Raw genomic sequence first — 23,187 nt, forward strand, 5'->3', positions numbered from 1 at the left:
AGCACTTATCTCCTGCAGATAGCAGTGACAATAACCTATGCAGAGTGGCATCTGCAGGCTTCTATTAGCTTACCGATCAGTGGTCTCCTGCCTGTGGAGCAGAGCTGCTGGGTCCTAGCTTCCCAACAGGTTCAGCTCTGCTTTATCCTGGCTCCCCTACCAGTTAAAGGGAACATGTCAGCAGAAATTTCACAATAAAAGTAAAAGCTTCCCCTCTGCAGCTCCTGGGCTGCTTCTAGAAAGGTTCCTGTTGTTATTGTGCCCCCTTTGAGACCTACAAAAATACTTTATGAAGTCTTACCTTTTTGTATGCAAATGTGTTTTTATGGTCACGGGGGCGGGCTGTCTGGCGTCCATTATTCCCCCTCCTGCCGCTTTACGCAGTCCCCCATTGCTCATTTACATACACAAGGACGCCTTCCTCATGTAACTGTCCTCCCGAAGTTTTGCGCATGTGAACGCTTTTTCAGGTGATTGCGCAGGCACGAGATTATGGGCGGCGCTGTGATTGTCATCAGCAGCGTTAACCAAGTACCCGCCCATAATCTCGTGCCCGCACTTTTCCCTCTGACTCCACCGTTATGCGCAAGTGCTGGCCATATGAACCATGTTACCTATTACTGCTTGCACGAGATTATGGGCGGGTACTTGGATGACGCTGCTGATGACAATCACAGCGCCGCCCATAATCTCGCGCCCATGGTAATAGGTAACGTGGTTCATATGGCCAGTGCTTGCGCATAACGGTGGAGGCAGAGTGAGAAGCGCGGGCACGAGATTATGGGCAGGTACTTGGATGACGCTGCTGATGACAATCACAGCGCCGCCCATAATCTCGCGCCCATGGTAATAGGTAACGTGGTTCATATGGCCAGTGCTTGCGCATAACGGTGGAGGCAGAGTGAGAAGCGCGGGCACGAGATTATGGGCGGGTACTTGGATGACGCTGCTGATGACAATCACAGCGCCGCCCATAATCTCGCGCCCACGGTAATAGGTAACATGGTTCATATGGCCAGTGCTTGCACATAACGGTGGAGGCAGAGTGAGAAGCGCGGGCACGAGATTATGGGCGGGTACTTGGATGACGCTGCTGATGACAATCACAGCGCCGCCCATAATCTCGCGCCTGCGCAATCACCTCAAAAGCGTTCACACTTTGCACAGTGCTTACTCCCGCGAGAGTGGCACTGGGCATGCACAAAACTTCAGGAGGACAGTTACATGAGGAAGGCGTCCTCATGTATGGAAATGAGCAATGGGGGACGGCGTACAGCGGCAGGAGGGGGAATAACGGACGCCAGGCAGCCCGCCCCCGTGACCATAAAAACAGATTTGCATACAAAAAGGTAAGACTTCATAAAGTATTATTTTAAGTCTCAATAGCAACAGGAACCTTTCCAGAATTCATCCCAGGAACTGCAGAGGGGAATCTTTTATTTTTTTTGCTAAATTTCTGGTGACAGGTTCCCTTTAAAGGGAACCTATCAGGTGCAATCTGCACTCAGAGCCAGGAGCAGTTCTGGGTGTATATTGCTAATCCCTCCCTAACTGTCCCTGTATACACTAGCATAGATAAAGGCATCTATAGAAAAAGTATTTTTAAAGAGCTTATATCTTATGCTAATTAGCGCGGGGACTAGTCCCAAGGGCGTTACTTCACTTGGCTAGTCGGCTCACATAGCGTGTTAGTACTCACACAGGGGCGTAATAACATGCTAACATGCTATGCGAGCCGACTAGCCAAGTGAAGTAACGCCCTTGTGACTAGTCCCCGCGCTCATTAGCATAAGATATAAGATCTTTAAAAATATTTGTTCTTGATCTCTTTATCTATGCTAGTGTATACAGGGACGGTTAGGCAGGGATTAGCAATATACACCCAGAACTGCTCCTGGCTCTGAGTGCATATTGCACCTGACAGGTTCACTTTAAAGGGAACCTGTCACCAGATTTGGGGCCTATAAGCTGCGGCCACCACCAGCGGGATCTTATGTACACATTCTAACATGCTGCATACCTCCCAACCGTCCCGGATACAGCGGGACTTTCACGCTTTACGTTGTTTGTCCCGTTGCCACGGGCGGGACGGCCGGCTCCCGGGCTCCGCCCACCCACTCTCTCTCCGCCTCCCTGCTTTTCCCTCCTACCATCCTAGTAGACGTGGCATAGAGAGGAGCGCTGCCTGTGCTGCTGCTGGTACAGTAAACTAATCTCCCCAGCGCTGATTTCCCTCCCTCCCCCCTCACCCCCGGCCGGAGCCTGTCTGTGCGGTCGGCCGGCCGCCTGTCTGTGCGGTCGGCCCGCCACCTGTCTGTGCGGGCGCCCCCCTGCCGCCTGTCTGTGCGGGCGCCCCCCGCCGCCTGTCTGTGCGGGCGGCCCGCCGCCTCATTCTGCGGGCGGCCGGCCGCCTCTCTCTGCGGGCGGCTGGCCGCCTCTCTGTGCGGGCGGCCCGCCGCCTGTCTGTGAAGGCGGCCGGCCGCCTGTCTGTGAAGGCGACCGGCCGCCTCACTGTGGCTGCCTGCGTGTCCGTGCTGGAGGCCCGCCGGCTGCCTGCGTGTCCGTGCTGGAGGCCCGCCGGCTGCCTGCGTGTCCGTGCTGGAGGCCCGCCGGCTGCCTGCGTGTCCGTGCTGGAGGCCCGCCGGCTGCCTGCGTGTCCGTGCTGGAGGCCCGCCGGCTGCCTGCGTGTCCGTGCTGGAGGCCCGCCGGCTGCCTGCGTGTCCGTGCTGGAGGCCCGCCGGCTGCCTGCGTGTCCGTGCTGGAGGCCCGCCGGCTGCCTGCGTGTCCGTGCTGGAGGCCCGCCGGCTGCCTGCGTGTCCGTGCTGGAGGCCCGCCGGCTGCCTGCGTGTTTGTGCTGAATGGGTGTGGATGGGGAGTGGATATGGGCGTGACTGTGAAATGGGTGTGGTTAGGGGGCGTGGCCTAAAAATTTGCCGCGGCGCGCTACGCGCGCCGCAAACTTTGCCCCTCTTTTCCTTCTTTAAAAGTTGGGAGGTATGCAATGGGTCATCACGGTATGAACCCAGGGTGTTTATGTAAACATGGCTTTATTGGTTTATTTAGCACTATTCATTTATAAACAGTAAAAACTAATAATGGCTTTGTTTTGATATTTTCTTTAATAGAAAGAAGACTGCATAATCTTGGACTATTGAAGAATCATCCCTCTGAAATTTTATATTTTCTAAACAGTTTGCGAGCAAGACAGGTTGATGATGATCATGTTCCATTTTTACAAAGAGGTATGAAAAAAGTGCAGTTTTAATGGGCCTTATGATGTTTAAAAAAGGACAAATGTCGATCAAGTTCAACCAAAGCACAAGAAAAGACAAAGGGAAGGAGTACACAATGCAACCACAATACAAGATTCAGTTTGCTCCAGAAGAGCTAATCTTTCCTTTTCTCACTCCAATTCTTGGTACACTGAACCAAACGTTCTGAAAATACATTTTTCAGAATATTTGGTTCAGTGTATCAAAAATTACTTAAGAATGTATGTTATTTTCCTCTAAAAAAACACCAAAGCCTTTTTTTTTTAAACCACTGATTGTTCCTACTGTGACCAGCTCATAAGGTAGATTATTCCATTTTAGTAGTTCTTATGGTAAAAAAAGGCCTGTCTCCTCTGGGGATTGAACCTTTCTTTCTCCAAGTGGAGGGAGTGCACTGTTATTTTTTTTTAGAGGGATTTACTTGAAACAGCTATTAATCCTACTTCTTGTATAAACCATTTATGTACTTGTTAATTTTGTCTACTCTCAGTCAACCCTTCCCAAGAATAATACATTTATTATAATGGAGAGATTTTCCTTGAAGGAAATGTGGAGATGATACAGTGCTTTGTGAGCATAGTTGTGATGAATAAATGAAGATTAAAACCAATGGAAAGAAATAAAATACTGTAGTCTGGTGTGGTTGTGCACTATAGGGCACAATTCTATGTAATGTATGTGGGGATTATTTTGTCCAGGTGCTTGCCAATCTGGTGAACTGCAGGAGTCTCTTTCAAGGAGAGTTCTGATAGGAAACAATGATAGAAAATAAAAACAGATGATAGATATTTCTCTTATAAAAATAAAAACAGAAAGTGGGTAGCTCATTGAAAAAAAGAACATTGATTAAAAACATTTTCACATTTTCAGCTGTATCCAGCCTTTAGCAGATGTAATTGTTTTTAATTAATGGCCCACGGATGATGGTATAAATATGCAAGTGGCCCTTGGCAGAAAAAGGTTCCTGTCATGATCCAGGCCGGCTTTACCCTGCTGCTGGTTATACCCATCTCTGGCCTGGTCATGTCAGGTGTTAACTTACGTTGCCTCGTTCTGGATCCCTGGACGCTATATATTGCTTCTTTACCTATGGCTCCGTGCCATTGATATTTCTGCCTTGCAGCTTGTATACTGGTTCTGGTGAGTGATCCCGATCTGTTCTGCCTCCTGACTTTGACCCTCCCTCGTTCGTCTGCCTGTCCCAGTCCCTGACTTCCTTCTCCTGTCTGTTGTTTGTGTTTCCCTCTGCATACCTGATCTCTCAGCTTCTGACTCTGTTCTGTTTTCTGACTTTGATATTGATCCTCCCTTTGCAGTGACCCGACTTTCCTGGCTAGACCCTGACTGTTTGACTGCTCTATTGCCCCCTGATGGTTCGCCTGTTAACTGCCTGCTGAAGTTACTCTGCTGTACTTCAACTGCCTTTCCGTTACAGTGTTTCTTTGTATTTCCTTCACTACTCTGCTGCCACTTAGTGGGGATTACGCTGTACTACGTCTTACTAGCATTTGTACAGCGCGACAGTTCCCCACCCCTTTTCTAGTGCTAAGGACTGAAATTCTCCTATTTTGCTTGCCAGCGTTTTAGAATTTCTGAACATTCACGTTAGATTTTCATCTATTTTCTGACATTTGCTTTCAGAAATACTTCGTCCTGAAAAGTTGAAGACACATTTATCTTAACTATTTGTTTATCACACATGGATCTCCCTATCCACTGACCTAATGCTCCCTCCCTCTCCCCGAGACAATTTATTCACTCTCCAATACACTCTGACAACTCTCTAACCTACCTATCTCTTTACTTTCTGCATTGTACTCCTCTATCATCCTTAGTTTAAAGTGATACTCTGGGGAGATAATAAATTATTTTAATAGCCATGCCCTTATACGCTCCAAAGATAATATCCATAGTGCTGTGTGGAAGCTGCTTCTTGGTGCTCTCGGACCCTTCTGGGATGTTACAACAGAGATCAGGGGGTGTGACCTGCTCCCTACTAGTTGCTGCCAGCCCCCTGATCATATCTGCTTTCCTGCAGTCCAAGAACAGGGGGCATTAACCCTGATCTAGGACTGCAGGGAAGTATATATATTATCAGAGGAATGGTAGCTACTAGCAATGAGCAAGTCACACCCCCCGATATTTAATGTAACATCCCAGAAGGGAGAGGGAGTAACAAGAAGGCATTACACTGACTTGCAGGTACTGTGAAAATGGGAAACAGCACTATGGATGCTATCTTATGATATGAGGTCATGGCCAGTAGAATCATTTTTTATATCCACAGAGCAGTACTTTTTTCAATACTCTGCTTTCCTTGCTAGAATTTTATCCCCACCATAGCAGATCCCCTTCCATTCAGGTGTAATTTATCTGCTGAACACAGTTGTAACCCAATGCCACCTTGGAGGTCTTTCAGGTCTTTCAGTTTACTGCCTAGTTATTTAAAATTATTCTTAACCCCTTCCCACAAATGGATGTTATTGATGTCATGGTAAGGGGTTCCCCACATATGGAGGGGGCTTAAGAGTTGAACTCCTCAACACGCAGCATATATTGACTATTTTCTGCTGAAGATATAAATTTGGTATCACTGTAATCATGCTGATCTGAGTAATAAAGCCGCCTAATCACTTATACTGCATGGTGTATGGCTTAAAAGGCCAATTTTACAACTGCTGTTGATTTGTTTATTCTGCCTCCCAAAAATCACACTATAGCCCTGCTGAGAGTTATCCTTCTCTCTACACTGAGCTTTCACACCAGGGACTATGTGTAAGGGTATGTGCGCACGTTGCTTTTTACCTGCTTTTTACCTGCTTTTTTGCTGCTTTTTCTTCTGCGCTGTTTAATGCCAAAATGGATGTGTTCTTCTATTCAAGCAAAGTCTATGGGAATTTGGGTTTCTTGTTCACACTATGTTGTTCAAAATGCTGCCTTTTTATGGCAGAACTTTGGTCAAAAACTCAGCTTTGCAGTGCAAAACCCAAATGGCAAAAACAATTGACATGTTGCTTCTTTGAAAAGCTGAGTTTTTGACCAAAGTTCTGCCACAAAAAGGCAGCATTTTGAACAACATAGTGTGAACAAGAAACCCAAATTCCCATAGACTTTGCTTGAATAGAAGAACACATCCATTTTGGCATTAAACAGCGCAGAAGAAAAAGCAGCAAAAAAGCAGGTAAAAAGCAGGTAAAAAGCAACGTGCGCACATACCCTTAATCTCTGAAAAACGTGATTTTGACAAAATTCCCGACTGCAAATTCACTGTAATGAGGCACAAGGAGTCACTTTGAACTCTGATCTGGCCTGTGGTCCACCAATGTCCATCTTTTTATGTGTTTTTTAGGTGTGCACAAAGTGCAGTCATCAACAGTTTTGTTCACCTTTGAAAAGATGGACACCAGTAAACAGAGGCCAAACGGAGTAGGGTGTAACTCTGCTGCCTCATTATAGTGAATTAATTGGTCGGAGGTTTCAACTGAATCATGTTTTTCAGAGATGTACTGTAGATGCAAACCCTGATGTAAGTGCTCACATAGGAGCACAAGATACATGTGAACTGATCCAAAATGTTCTGTATCCCAAATTGTCATTAAATAGCATTCAACTCAGTTAATTTTACTTGTGTTAAATTAACTAATTTAACACAAGAAAAAGTACGCCTGTGTCTGAGTAAATTAAACATTGACAATTCCCCCATGCCAGATGGCACTCATCCACGAATATTGAGGGAATTGAGCTCGATAATTCACAGACAGCAGTATCTTATCTTCTAAAGGGTATTTTACACGCTGCGATCTCGCTAGCGAGATCGCAAGCGATCGTACCCTCCCCCGTCGGTTGTGCGACACGGGCAAATCACTGCCCGTGGCGCACAACCTCGCTTAACCCCGTCATACGGACTTACCTGCCCTGCGATGTCGCTCTGGCCGGTGATCCGCCACCTTTCTAAGGGGGCGGTTCGTGCGTCGTCATAGCGACGTCACACGGCAGGCGTCCAATAGAAGCGGAGGGGCGGAGATGAGCGGGACGTAACATCCCGCTCACCTCATTCCTTCCGCATTGCCGGTGGACACAGGTAAGGAGATGTTCCTCATTCCCGCGGTGTCACACGGAGCGAAGGAAATAAGCGACGTGTCAACGAGCAACGATTTTTCACGTTTTTGTGCTCATTGATCGTCGCTCATTGGTGTTACACGCTGCGATGTCGGTAACGGCACCGGATGTGCGTCACTAACAACGTGACCCTGACGATATATCGTTACCGATATCGCAGCGTGTAAAGCACCCTTTAGACTCTTTTGTAACAGGGTTGGTGCCTCAGGATTGAAGAATAGCTGACGTGGTACCAATATTTAAGAAAGGTAAGAGGGTGGATCCAGGCAACTACTGTCCAGTAAGTCTGATATCAGTCATGTGCAAGGTTCTTGAGGGCATTTTAGGAGATGATATGCAACAATATATTAGAGAGAATAATATAATAACTGATAACCAGCATGGATTCATGAAAGATAAGTCGTATCTAACCAACATGTTGGGTTTCTATGAGAAAGCAAGTGCAAATCTGAATATTAGTAATGCAGCTGATGGGATTTATTTCTACTATGCAAAGGCATTTAATAATGTGACACATAACACTCTTGTAATGAAGCTCCAGAAGCAAGGACTAAAGGTAACTATAAGCAGATGGGTAAGAAATTGACTAAAAGTTAGGAAAAAAAGAGTCGTCATAAATGCAACATTCTCTAATTGGCTATAGGCAGCCAATATAATATACAAAGCTGAGTGTATGTGTGTGTGTGTGTGTGTGTGTGTATATGTGTGTGTGTATGTATGTATGTATGTATGTGTATGTCCGCTAAAGGAATCCGCACCGTTGCATTTACAATCACGAAGGTTTGCACAGATGCCCAATGTGACTCAGGGAAAGTCATAGGCTATGTTTTGATGGACAAATTTAACCCCGCACTTTACAGTTACTCTCCTAAAAACCTGCCTCCATTAAAGTCAATGGAGCTGCGAGCTAAAGGTTATTAATAGTAGCTGTGATTGGTTGCTATAGGAACAAAGGACAGTCATAGTATAAGAAGCTTATGTGTGAGCTAATAACATGTCAGTGGGGGGACGGATAGAGAGAGGCAGAAAGAGATAGACAGACAGGCACAGACAGAGTAAGAGGCAGACAGGGAAAGAGACAGACAGAGACAGAGAGAGAGTGACAGACAATCAAAGAGACAGACAGACAGAGACAGGGAAAGAGACAGACAGGGAAATAGACAGAGGCAGACAGACACAGAAGAGCACAGACATGCCTATCTAGGCACACAACCATGGTTCATGATAAGAAATCTAGCTTAAGAGTGACGCCTATTGAACAGATACCCTCTCATACCCCTAATCGCAATGAGTTACTGAATAAGAAAGAAACCTATTGGATTTACAAACTCAACACACTCAAACCTTTGGGGTTAAATGAGGTGACAGATTTGTTTCACTAGTTGCTTGAATAGTTGCAACAGGTATACACACTTTGTTTTTATCCGATATAATTTTTTTTTTAAAATATTTGTTCTGTGTGAATGTATACGTATATGTATTAATTAATATATATAATTTTTAATATATTATTTATTAATGCTATGCCCCCAAACCTCCCCTCCTTTTAATGTTTTTTTTTATATATATATATATATATATATATATATATATATATATATATATATATATATATATATATATTATATATTTTTAGTTACATTTCCTACCCATGTTTTTAAGGTTTTATTGCCAGGTCTTTTTTTCTGCCGTATTTTAATATGTATTGTGAGGTAGCACGGTCGGCTGCGCAGCAGAAGACACGGGATCCAGGCATCAAGATTCACAGCACACGGTTTTTAATGTCCAAACAAAAGTCCATAACACAATACATGTGCCTCTCCAGCAGAAAACTCAGGGAGTTCTGTTCACTCCCTCACACCCGGCACACCTGCCCTCGTTCCTGTTTCCTTTTAACCCTTCCTTAAGCCTGTAGGGAAACAGCATTAACCCTATAGTGGATTTACTTTCTATCATGGAGTGAGCACAACCTGGGCGAGACATACCGGCCGTCATAGATAACCCCGGTCACAGTCTCACATACCCCCCCCTCAGTTCAAGCGTGCGGGGTTGAACTCCAGCCATCAAACACGGGCCGCGGGACAAGGCATCGGCGTTGCCCTGCAACCTACCGGCCCGGTGTTCAACCGTAAACCGGAAGTTCTGCAGAGAAAGGAACCACCGGGTAACCCGGGCATTCCGTTCCTTGGCGGACCTCATCCAGACCAGTGGAGAGTGATCCGTCACCAAGCGAAACTGCCGTCCCAGCAGGTAATAGCGTAGGGACTCCAAGGCCCACTTGATCGCCAGGCACTCCTTCTCCACTACGCTATAATTCCGCTTGGGAGGGGTGAGCTTCCTACTTAAGAAGGTGACGGGGTGTTCCTCCCCCTGAACCACCTGAGACAGCACTGCCCCCAGGCCGACCTCCGAGGCGTCAGTCTGTACAATGAACTCCTTCCGGAAATCAGGGTTGACCAGAACGGGCTGTCCGCACAGAACCTCCTTCAGGGCCCGGAAGGAGTCCTCGGCCTGCGGAGTCCAGCGCACCATGACGGACTTCTTGCCTTTGAGAAGGTCCGTCAAGGGGGCTGATAGTCCCGCAAAATCTTTTACAAACCTCCTGTTGTACCCCACGATACCCAGGAAGGCCCTAACCTGCTTCGTGGTCAGGGGTCTAGGCCACTTCTGGATCGCCTCAACCTTGTTAATTTGGGGCTTAATCACTCCTTGGCCTATCACGTAGCCCAAGTAGCGGGCTTCCGTGAGTCCCAATGCACATTTCTTGGGATTGGCTGTCAATCCGGCTGTTCGAAGCGCGTCCACCACCGCTTGTACCTGTTCCAAGTGGGTCTGCCAATCGGAGCTGTAAACAATGATGTCATCCAGGTAAGCTGATGCATACGCCTGGTGGGGTTCCAGCACTAAGTCCATCAACCTCTGGAACGTGGCCGGAGCGCCATGTAACCCAAAAGGCAAGACAAAATAGTGGAAGAGACCCTCCGGCGTAACAAAAGCGGTTTTCTCCTTGGCGGACTGCGTTAGTGGCACCTGCCAGTACCCCTTGGTCAGGTCGAGCGTGGTAAAATATTGCGCCTGTCCCAGCCTATCAATCAGCTCATCCACCCGGGGCATGGGGTAGAGATCGAACTTGGATATTTCGTTCAATCTCCTAAAGTCATTGCAGAACCTTAAGGAGCCATCAGGTTTTGGTATTAGGACAATCGGACTAGCCCATTCACTCCGGGATTTTTCGATGACCCCCAGGCGTAACATTGTCTTTACTTCCTCCGATATGGCTTGTCGTCGAGCCTCCGGTACCCGGTATGACTTCAGGCGTACCTTCAGGTAGGGCTCGGTCACAATATCGTGTCGTATCAGACTTGTCCTACCAGGCAGCTCGGAGAAGACATCGGGGTTCTGCTGAACCAACCGTCTGGCCTCTCGCCTCTGTTGCTTGGTGAGGGCTTCTCCAATCCTTACTTCCTGTTCGTCCTCTCCGGAGGTCGCGGGAGCCGGATGTGAACGACCCGAAGAGGAGGGAGGTGGGGAAAAAACAGCCATCAGGCTTTCCCGTTCCTGCCAAGGTTTTAATAGGTTGACATGGTATATTTGTTCAGGTTTCCGCCTACCGGGCTGCAATACTTTATAGTTAACCACCCCTACTCTTTCCTTTATCTCGTAGGGGCCTTGCAACTGAGCCAGGAATTTACTCTCCGCCGTGGGGATTAATACCAACACCCGATCCCCGGGTTTAAAGGTCCGCACGGTGGCTTGTCTATTGCGCGGCCTGAGCCTCCTGTAAATGCTCCTTCACAATTGGCATGACCGCGCTTATGCGGTTCTGCATACCTAAAATGTGTTCGATCACACTTTTATGGGGGTGGGCTCTTGTTCCCATGTTTCTTTTGCCAGGTCCAACAATCCCCGGGAATGTCGCCCGTATAACAATTCAAAAGGCGAAAACCCCGTGGATGCCTGTGGCACCTCTCGTATGACAAACATCAAATAGGGAAGCATCATATCCCAGTCTTTCCCGTCTTTTGAAATCACCCTTCTTAGCATGGTTTTCAGGGTTTTATTGAAACGCTCGACTAAACCGTCCGTTTGAGGATGATACACAGACGTACGCAACTGCTTGATCTGGAGTAGCCGGCACAGCTCTTTGGTCACTTTAGACATGAATGGGGTCCCCTGATCCGTAAGGATCTCCTTGGGCAATCCCACCCGGCAGAACACAGCAAACAACTCCCGAGCTATAAGCTTTGCTGCAGTATGTCTGAGAGGTATCGCCTCGGGATACCGGGTGGCATAGTCAACGATCACTAGGATGTGTTGGTGCCCTCGAGCGGACTTTACGAGGGGCCCCACCAGATCCATCCCTATCCGTTCAAAAGGGACTTCTATAATGGGTAACGGTACCAACGGACTGCGCAAATGGGTCAGGGGTGCGGTAAGCTGACACTCCGGGCAGGTTTCGCAGAACCGTTTTACCTCCCCAAAGACCCCGGGCCAATAGAACCTTTGCAATATTCGCTCCTGCGTTTTCTTGACCCCTAGGTGGCCACTCATCAGGTGTTTATGAGCCAAGTCGAGGACCCGCCGGCGATGCGGCTGGGGCACCACCAACTGTTCTACCCCTACGCCCCGTATTTCATCTACCCGGTAGAGTAAATCCTGCTTAAGAGCGAAATGGGGGTACCTTACCTGGGCACCGGGCAGCTGTGCCACCCCGTCAACTACTGTCACCCGACTCCGGGCATGTATTAACGTAGGGTCCTGGAGTTGGGCTGTCCCAAAAGTATCCGGGGACGCCTCCAACTCCGGGATGGGCTCGACCGTCTCAGCCTCTCCTGCCAATACCTCTAGGGGCGACCTATCGGGTTCACACTCTGTCCCTATCATGGTGACCCCTACGGCAGGTGTCCCGGATTCAGGATTGTAGGGCTCAGGTCCCGGACCGACCAATATCTGAGGGGACTTAGGGGGCCCCCTCCATAAAGTCCAAAAATAGGGCATATCCCTTCCTAGGATCACGTCATAAGGAAGAGTGTTAAGAAGTCCCACCTCATGTTGCACCTGACCGCAAGGTGCTGTGATGGTGACAATCCCCGTGGGATAGTCGCGGCGGTCCCCATATATGCAAACCACCCCCACGGTGCGTCCTGTGGCCTTTACTTTAGCTCTCAAGGTGGATCGCACAAGGGTCACTAAGCTTCCGGAATCCAACAATCCTGTAACCGGACATCCATTCACCTGTATTTGGCACAAGTGGGGCTCCGTCTCTGGGGAGACCAGGTCAGCGGTACACACCACCTGAGCATACATTGAACCCCGCCGGGTAACCCCACAATCCATGGGCTCCGTGGTGAGTGGACACTGGGCTTCCATATGTCCCACCCGCTGGCACCGCCAACATCTAATGGGGACGGAAACCCCCTTGACGGGTTGTCGTTTAGGGTACAGAACCTTCCGGACCTCAGGAATGGCGGCCGCGGCCTCAGACGGGACGGTAGGGGACTCCTGTACCGTTGTCAGCGGTGGGTCCTTGGCCCTAGGCTTGGAGGGGCCGGACTGACGGGCGGTACGCAAAGTCTCAGTGTCCCGTATCAAGTCCTGCGTAGCCACATGCCGCTCTACCAGGGACACTAATTGGTCCAGGGTACTCGGGTCACCCTGTCCGACCCACCGTTGAACGGTGACGGGTAAAGTGCGCACAAAACGATCCACTACTACCCTTTCCACCATTTGCGCCGGGCTCAGAGTGTCAGGCTGCAACCACTTTTTCACAAGATGCAACAAGTCATAGGCCTGGGAGCGTACGGGTTTGGCTTCCTCATAGAACCACTGATTGACCCGCTGAGCCCGTACATAGGTATTCACCCCCAACCGAGCCAGTATTTCGGCTTTCAGGGTCACATAGTCAATGGCGTCCTCGGCACAGAGGTCCAGGTACGCTTTTTGGGGTTCCCCCGTCAGATAGGGCGACAATACCTCAGCCCACTGCGGGGTCGGCAGCTTTTCCCGCTTGGCCACCCGCTCAAACACCGCCAGGAACGCTTCCACATCATCCCCCGGGGTCATCTTTTGCAACGCTTGTCTCACCGCTTTCCGGACGCTGCCGTCGTCACCCGGTCCCTGGGTTGTTGCTGCCGGTCCGGCACGGATCCACTTGGCCAGGAGAACCATCTGTTCTTGGTGCCTTTTTTCCTGCAATTGCAAGGCTTGCTGCTGACGTGCATCGGCCTGCTCCATCTGTTCTTGGTGCCTTTTGTCCTGCACTTGGAAGGATTGCTGCTGACGTGCATTGGCCTGATCCATCTGTTCTTGGAGTTTTCTTTCCTGCACTTGCAAGGATTGGAGCAGGTGTGCATTGGTCTGTTGCTGCTGTGCATTAGCCTCTTGTTGCCGTGCATTAGCCTGAGCCAAATGCTTTAGTATGTCCTCCATGGCGTCGCCGGGTTTGGGCTGTAGTATAGCCGCTCGAATCCAGGACATGCGCAGCTGGGTCACCAGGGCTGGATGCTACACCTCACCGGCTGTCATGCCCGCCGATTCTCCACCATATGTGAGGTAGCACGGTCGGCTGCGCAGCAGAAGACACGGGATCCAGGCATCAAGGTTCACAGCACACGGTTTTTAATGTCCAAACAAAAGTCCATAACACAATACATGTGCCTCTCCAGCAGAAAACTCAGGGAGTTCTGTTCACTCCCTCACACCCGGCACACCTGCCCTCGTTCCTGTTTCCTTTTAACCCTTCCTTAAGCCTGTAGGGAAACAGCATTAACCCTATAGTGGATTTACTTTCTATCATGGAGTGAGCACAACCTGGGCGAGACATACCGGCCGTCATAGATAACCCCGGTCACAGTCTCACAGTATATTGTCTTTTTTTATATGTTTTTGCCCGTTTCACGGGAGTGTGATGCATGCTTCACCCTTTTCTTGGTGAATATATAATTGCACATGTATATGTATGTGCAGGGTTTTTTACAGTGCGGGGCTTGGCTCTGCATATCATGGTTGTATTTCCTGTTTGCCCAATGCACGTGTATTAGTGTGTTTGTCTTGGCCCTTGAACTATATGTTTTGCGGGAGATATGGTTATAATTTTGTCACCATACTGGAGTTTCTTTTATATCTATGTATATAACTGTATATCCGTTCTTTTGCACGCCGGCATCTTCTATGGAGATCACGCTCTGGATCTTTTTCCTTTTGCCGCATGCGCAGTAATATTTTTTCCCACGCTTCTGAACTCTTTTAACCTCACACAGCATTCTAGCTTCTTATGTCTCCATTACCGCATGCGCATTACTATTTTTTCTCACGGTCCTGTACTTCTTTGACCCCTCTCTCTCTGTTGTTTTAATACACATAATATTTTCGTTCCCTTTGGTTTTACAAAATGATACACATGTTCTGTCTCTTTTGATTCTTTGTTCTCACCATGGGTTTCACCCTACTAAATACTTTTTTCTTGGTTTCATGTTTGTGAGCACTGATAGCTTAAGGGTGTCAACTCCTAAGGCTATGTGCGCACGTTGCGTACTAGCCCTGCAGAATTTTCTGCAGCGATCTGAAGAGCACATGTGCGCTTTAGATCGCTGCAGAAATCTCCGTAGTGAGCGCCGATTCCATGCGCTCTGCCTGCAGCTCCTCCCATAGACAGAGCAGGAGCTGCCGGCAAAGCGCAGGAAAGAAGTGACATGTCACTTCTTTTTGCGCAGCGCTTCGGCAGTAGCCGAAGCGCTGCGCTCTGAGACGCCACGTGCGCACGGCCCCTGCACAATCTCCATAGACTGTGCAGGGGACGCAGGACGCATGCAGTTACGCTGCGCTGCAAAGCGCAGCGTAACTGCATGAATTTACGCAACGTGCGCACATAGCCTAAAAGACATACAATTCAGGTGAATTCTAGGTTCGATTCTGACACAATCACCCCTCACATCTTGTGTTTGATCATTGGGGCTGGTCCTTATATATTTTTGTATCACCTGGAAATAACACACGGCACACAGTTTTATTATTTTTCTTTTTTTAATTTATTACACTTCATCTGTGATCTTGTCCCTCAGAGGTTTTTTCTGGTTGAAGGGTCCTCTGGTTTGCACTAAAATCAAGATACTACGTCATATACTGAATGTATGGATGTTCCCGCTGAATTTTTTTGTAATGTGGGTGGGCCTATGACGTCACACCCAAGGGTATATGTGTTCAATCTGGCATTTTGTTTGCAGATTTGATGTTTCTTATGCCTGTATTGTCCTGAGGATGGGAGCAGAGTCTCCTGAAATGCGTAGACCTGAGCATGAAATAAAGTGACATTAATTCTCCATCTACATGAGTGGTCGTTGGCGCGGTATATAGAAATCACCTTTTCCCTTCTATATTCTACTAAAGGTAACTATAAGCAGATGGGTAAGAAATTGACGAAAAGTTAGGAAAAAAAGAGTCGTCATAAATGCAACATTCTTTAATTGGCTATAGGCAGCCAATATAATATACAAAGCTGAGTGTGTGTGTGTGTGTGTGTGTGTGTGTGTGTATGTGTGTGTGTATGTATGTATGTGTATGTCCGCTAAAGGTATCCGCACCGTCGCATTTACAATCACAAAGGTTTGCACAGATGCCCCATGTGACTCAGGGAAAGTCATAGGCTATGTTTTGATGGAAAAATTTAACCCCGCACTTTACAGTTACTCTCCTAAAAACCTGCCTCCATTAAAGTCAATGGAGCTGCGAGCTAAAGGTTATTAATAGTAGCTGTGATTGGTTGCTATAGGAACAAAGGACAGTCATAGTATAAGAAGCTTATGTGTGAGCTAATAACATGTCAGTGGGGGGACGGATAGAGAGAGGCAGAAAGAGATAGACAGACAGGCACAGACAGAGTAAGAGGCAGACAGGGAAAGAGACAGACAGAGACAGAGAGACAGAGACAGACAGATAAAGAGAGAGTGACAGACTATCAAAGAGACAGACAGAGACAGGGAAAGAGACAGATAGGGAAATAGACAGAGGCAGACAGACACAGAAGAGCACAGACAGGGAAAGAGACAGAGAGAGACAGATAGTCAAAGAGACAGAGGTAGACAGATACAGACAGGGAAAGAGACAGGCACAGACAGACAGGGAAAGAGACAGACAGAGAAAAAGAGACAGACAGAGAAAGAGACAGAAAGAGACAGGGAAAGAGACAAAAAACAGGGAAAGAGACAGACAGGGAAAGAGACAGACAGGAAAAGAGATAGACAGGGAAAGAGACAGACAGGGAAAGATTAGAGATGAGCGAACCGGCCGTGGTTCGGCTCGAGTTCGGTTCGCCGAATGGAGGTCTCGTTCGAGTTCAGTTTGGCGAACCAGTTCGGCGAACCACTCGAACCGCATAGGAAACAATGGGAGGCAATCACAAACACATAAAAACACCTAGAAAACACCCTCAAAGGTGTCCAAAAGGTGACAAACAACTCACAACACAACACAAACACATGGAAAAGTGACAAGAACAAATTCTCATGTGAAAACAAAACAGCGTTACGAGGAAAAAGAGGAGGAGACACAGATATATGAGTATATGCAAGGGAACATCGATGCCATTACTGTGCAACTTGAGCTTGCTCATTTTAGGCTTCCAATCTGGATAAATTGCCTGAGCTCACCACGTACGCCTTGGGGATCTTGTCGTGTCCTGCAGCCAGTGTTCTCTCGGAACCTGTCTTCAGTGCTGCTGGGGGTCTGCTGACAGATAAGCACACGCGTCTGTCCACTGACAATGTGGACATGGCTCTCAGAGGACTTTTCTTCCCCTGGGTCATCCAGGGGAGGCGAAAGGCACACGTATTTTTGAGAGCGCTTCATGCAAAGCATCTTTTTCATTTTGAAAAGGGGGATAAACTGATGCCAGTCAAGTGGGGTGTGTGTGGCCCAATTAGTGGAAAAGAGGGAGACTGTGGTTGGAGTCCCCCCGCTGTGTTTCTCAAAGAACCAAGATGAACAAGTCATGGCTCTCTGGTACTTTTCTTCCCCTGGGTCATCCAGGGGAGGCGAAAGGCAGGCGTATTTTTGAGAGTGCTTCATGCAAAGCATCTTTTTCATTTTGAAAAAGGGGGTCAACTGATGACGGTCAAGTGGGGTGTGTGTGGCCCAATTAGTGGCAACGAGGAAGACTGTGGTTGGAGTCCCCTCGCTGTTGTTTTACATGATTTTCGAAGTGCATGACATGCCTAAGAGGCTTAGTTTCAGCATCTCAAACTTTTTGCCTACAGAAAGGCTACCTTTACACCCTTTTGTCACCGAGGATTTTCGAAACCTTATGCCCATTGCAGTGCCCCAAGAGCCGATGGCCATTTACCACTCCTTCTCCAAGAAAGGGGTGCCCGCGCTAACACTGCAGGTTGCACACAACATCACTGCTTCCTTGAGAAACTCTGTGTGTGACAGGGTGCATTTCACCACAGATACTTGGAACAGTAAGCATGGACAGGGGCGTTACATGTCGCTGACTGGGCACTGGCTAACTATGGTGATAGATGGAGAAGTGTCTGCTGTACAAGTCTTTCCGTCCCCACTTCCTCTGTATGTACAAGTTCCTCCACTGCTTCTGCCTCATCAACCTCGTGTTGTTCCTGCACCTCAGCCCAAACCCTGTGTGGTCAGGCCACCCTTCCTTGTAACTGCGCCCAAGGAATCCCACACACCTCCTTACTATGCTGGCAGCAGAGCTCAAGGCCATCAGGCGGTCAAATGTTTGCTTTGAAATGTAGGGGAAATGTGAGACACCGCTGAGGAGTTGTGGACGGTTAGCTCTGTAGAGTGAGACCGAGTTTCATCAATGGTTGTCTCCACTCAACCAGCAGCCAGGGAATGCCGGGTGTGACAATGATGCTAAACAGTCTGCGGCCCTTCTTCAGGGCAATGTGACACACGTGCCTTGTATGGCTCACGTGTTGAATCCGAATCTCCAGCAATTTTTAAAACATTATCCCGGCCTACATGTCCTTCTGTCGAGGGCACGGTGTAACGCCTGCCTGGATCGACACACTCAGACGGGCTGTAAAGGATAGGCTAGAGGGAACCCACTCACCAAGCTGGACCCCCAGAACCCTGAAACCCTTTAACCCCTATACAGTGATTTTGAATGATACAGGGCCCAAGTTGATCAATACCAGTGGAAGGCTGCAGTTCCAGAGAATAGTAGTCATGCAGGGTCAAAACATTAATAGAGGAACAGAATGGGAGGGACAAGACTTAATCAGAAAACAAGCAGAGGTGAAATGCGAATCGACCAACGAGGTACCTAAACAGCTAGCAGGAAAAGTAGTCAGGTAACAAGCACACAAACTTATAAAACTAAACTGGGGGTAACGGTAACCAGAGGTTCATAGCTATGTCTGGCAGTGGTCTTCAGACAGGAGGGGCCTAAAAAAGGGTGTTGTGTCTTCCCATTGGTTGTAGCTGAATGATGGTACTTCATCTGTGAGATACCCACCACCTGCATTCAGCCATTGGTTCTGTATATGTCAAGGTAACGCAGCCCAGTGGGTGAGCATAACCTGCGTCCACCTGCGCCGCTGGCGTCAACTTCTCTCCCATCATCCGCACTATGCACGAAAGGAACACGTTGTCACCTTGCGACAGGAGTACAAATTGACGTAGCGGACTACGGTGGTGACTTAACAGCCGTGTGCGGCAATGATGCAAACATGGCAGCGTGCCTTGGTCAGGCCAATGTGACACACGTGACTTGTATGGCTCACGTGTTTAATCTGATTCTCCAGCAATTTTTAAAACAACATCCCGGCCTACATGGCCTTGTACAGCGGGCACGCTCGCTATGTGCTCACATCCATCGTTCACACCCAGTAGCTCAACAACTTTCATCACTCCTGAAGTCTTAAGGTCTGGCGGTTAAACGTCTGAAATGCGATAATCCGACACGCAGGAATTTGAATCTGCACATGTTGCAGCGTCTGTGGCAGCACCGCAGAGCCCAGCTGAAATACGTTATGATGTATACCCTGGGCTAACTTGATCCAGAGGTGGTGCAGATCACGCTGCTGGAGTGGTGTCAGATCAAGGACATATGCACTGTTCTACACAGTTTACAAATGTCGACACAGATGTTTAACACTGGCGATGACATTCTCAGCGTGACAATTTTGGTCATCTACATGATGGAGCACACTGTAAGCATTATTTGGAGCCAGGTGTTGGTCCAAGAGGAAGGGAGGAAGTACTGGAGGAGTCATATGCGGAAGGGATAACAAGATCTACAAGGTCCAGACGGTCAGCGGCACCTTGGCGGCAGTCATGGTACGGTGGGGGAGAGGGATTATCAAGGGCGCATAGTATCAGCAAAACAGTTGAGGAAGGTGCAGGAGCCCAGGAAGAAATGGAGGACGAACTGGCGATGGGCATGGAAGGCTCAGCAGATTAGTGAGAGCTTGCTCACATTTCGGTTGTGCGAGGTTGTGGGGAGAGGGCAGAGGAAGGAGGCACGATTCTCACCTCTCCGCCACCAACACACCAAGGACTTGGTCCTCCTGGATGCTCAAGACACATGAGCGCCTTCTGGCTGCACTACCTACAACATGACCCTCGGATTGTACGAATTCCAAGTCATGCTGACTACTGGGTTGCCACACTGTTAGATCCCCGGTACAACACAAAATTTTGCGAAATAACTCCTGCCATAGAAAGGGACGCACGTATGCAGGAGTATCAGCAGAAGGGGGTACGCAATCTTACATCTGCTTTTCCACTAAACAGCACTGGTGCACAGAGTGACTCTCAACGCTTTTTCATCGATAGGAGGAAATGGTCTTGCTTGTCCACATCTGAGGGACCGAGGGCTGGCTGCTGTGCTGAGACGGCATTGAGTACGGTGTCTCTGCAGAGTTGCATTTTTGGTCATATACAAACTGAGTTGAAAAAGGACAGATGCTGGTGGAAAGGGGAACAGGTGTGTCGGAAAGGGAAAAAAGTTTGTGTCCGTGGGTTTGGTGGTTAAGCAACATTAACATTTGCTGAAGAAACAACATCTGGTATGTTGGTACTGGCAGATTTGGATAAGGTGGTATATACTATGTTACCGCTATATAAAAAATATTAAGAAGAAAAGAAAGAGAAAGGTAGATATCCCAATCGCCATTCGGTGTCCACCGTGCTCACAGATGGAAAAGGAGAGGTTGGCAACTGGAAGGTTAGGTGGAGGATACAGAGCAGGTTGACACTCAAGCAAATAGTAGCCTGAACCGAGTTAGACGCCACTCGGATCTGGAGACTTGGAGCCCCGTTAGCGTGACAGGGTCCAAACGACCACCCAGCCCCGGAACTCCCTGTTAACAACACAGGGGCCATTGGTTACGCTGTCCGTGTGCGTAGGGGACACACCTGTGGACAGCAGGCGCATCAGCAGCAGGCCTGTTTATACCACTAGTATAGTGGTAGGACAGGAGCTGTTCTTAAACGTTCTGCGTTACCAACTGTGGTGGCGGCCTGCATCGATGACCTATCCCTGCCTACCTCTGGCCTAAAGCCGCAATGGGTTCAACACATGGAAGTGTGCTCTTTCGGAGCATAATAGAAGACTGGGCACCTTCTTGTTGGCTCCAGCCCCATTTATAACCTGGGTCCGCCCCAAACCAGGGTGGACCACAATGCACCTCCTGGAGACAAAAGCAGAGTGACACGTCATGAGTGGCATAACTAGCGTCCTATGTTGACCTCATGGCTGCCACAACCAAAACACCTCAACAGTCATCGTCTGACCAACAACAATGAGGTGACACGTCATAGGGGCGGGCCTCTGCAAGCCTGTTGGGAGTGGCCTGGCCAAATTGTCAGGACACCTGATGCCCTGTGGTCTATATGGGCCCCCCACATCAGGGGCAGGGCCAAAGAGTTAATTACCGGACCTAGCCTCTGATGCAGTAAGTGCCTGAGCATGCTCAGTAGCATGATATACAGTTTCTGAAAAAAAGACTATCCGCTTCAGCATGCTGTCTAGGCACAACACATGACTTTGACCCGGCACGGAGTGCAAGTACCTGTGCAAAGAGGCCTTTCTCAGTCAGTGTGAAGCCCCACAGGTGTTGTGTTGGTGCATTACCTTCAGGGACTCCACGTGGAGGAAGAGTCTGGTCACACTTAGGTTGCTTCTTTATATGTATTTTCGTGACGCCACTCTCGGTATTGCGGTCAGTGGGGACCGCCACTGCAGTGTAAGGGGACACCTGGGTTGGGTGCAGTTAGTTTTAGTGGCCTCCCGAGAGTTAGTCAAGCACCAGGGCCCTGTGTAAGTGTGTTGAGCCGCAGGTTGCAGAATGACTCAGGCACAGTCCAAACGAGCATGCGCTGTAGCCCAAAATTAAGACTTTGCCTCAGGAATGACACAGTCAGGCAGAGCATACTCAGTTGGCGAAACACTGGAGTTAGGCTGCGGCTGGGGTAAATCGGCACACAGGAAGGAGCAACTGTGGAAACACTTCGTTCAATTGTGATGGGAGTCATTTTGGAGTTTGGTGAGGAGTACCGTAACGCCAGTGAGCAGCATCCTGTGCCACAGACCAAAAATCTTACGGTGCTGTCTATACTGTTAACCATGATAGGAGCGTAAAGTCTGTATTTATGGCAACTGGACATCACAGTACCCGGGTACGGTAGGCTCTGCGCAGACAGTAATGCGCGCACGCAACACTTTGTTTTATTATGAAAACACATATCTGTTCTGGGTAGGACGACTATATAGACAATCACACTTGCTGCCTCTGCACTGTCAAATTGTCACGTACAGTTTATATCATAGAGGGACAGCGACACATGTTTGCATTGAATGTTGCTTTTCAATTTTTACATGACTGTGTTGCAGAGCTGTGTGGTTTGCATTCACACTGTTATCATCTGCCTTATCTGTGAGGCTTCAGCTAACAAGGGTATTCAGGGTGGGTGATGTGTTTTGTCTATGTTTAGGTAGATAATTGGGAAGCTCTTGTGATGCGCCACTAGTAAGTTGTCTTCGCACACACACACACACACACACAAACACACAATTACTGCTGCTACGCAGAGGGCTTAGCAAGCAGTAGGCAACTGAATAGATTGTTCTATTATTTCAATTTAATGCATGGTTCTTGTTATTTGTTTTGGGAAAGGGAAACAATCATTTATGAACCCAACTGCAAACAGTGCTTTTCATGTTGCGTGGTTTTGCTGCATACTGTGGATCCCACCAAATACAAGACTTAAAATGAAGCATAAGTCGCAAAGGGAATTTCACTGTGCTACAATGCGGCCTAGCGGGGCTGTGCAACCACCGCCTGCCCCATCACGTGCATCTGCGTGCTCTTCATCCTCTGTGACTGTGGGGACAGCAGTCACACATGCTTTTTCACACTGAACTTCCACCCCGTTACCCGTAAGCGGGAGTGTGATTGGCAGGTCGTCACTTGTTTTTTAAGTGCAAACAGATGGTATTGTTGAGCTGTGAGACATCGAGAGAACCACCTTTGGATGAAGGAAACATTATATCCACGCCTGCACCTTCGTGAAAGATTGGCTGGACTACCTGCAGTTAATTATTGTGTTCCACAAATGGAAAGGAGTGTAGAATGCACAGGTGTTGTACCTTGCTTGGCAGCAAAGGAACAATAACTTAGTATTCCAGACAATTTTAGGATGGCCGAAAAAGTGTCAGCTCTTTGGCAAATTAAATAGCATGGCAAAAGTGGGCAGGTGGGTACAGTGGCCGTGTTCTGTGTGTACCAGGACAGTAAAGGAAGCCTCACTTTCTATCCCTCCTAATGATGAAATG

General features: G+C 48.4%; 1 protein-coding gene across 1 annotated transcript in view; it reads left to right on the forward strand.

The window, feature by feature from the left end:
* The window catches only part of QPCT (glutaminyl-peptide cyclotransferase), a 585,853-nt gene that overhangs the window by 432,283 nt on the left and 130,383 nt on the right, over nt 1-23,187 (forward strand). The window contains exon 6 of the mRNA XM_075339704.1: nt 3,126-3,242. Within this exon, the coding sequence (XP_075195819.1) occupies nt 3,126-3,242 (117 nt within the window). The remainder of the gene's footprint in view (nt 1-3,125; nt 3,243-23,187) is intronic.

This window comes from Anomaloglossus baeobatrachus, chromosome 3 (genome assembly GCF_048569485.1).
Source record: "Anomaloglossus baeobatrachus isolate aAnoBae1 chromosome 3, aAnoBae1.hap1, whole genome shotgun sequence".
NCBI lineage: Eukaryota > Metazoa > Chordata > Amphibia > Anura > Aromobatidae > Anomaloglossus > Anomaloglossus baeobatrachus.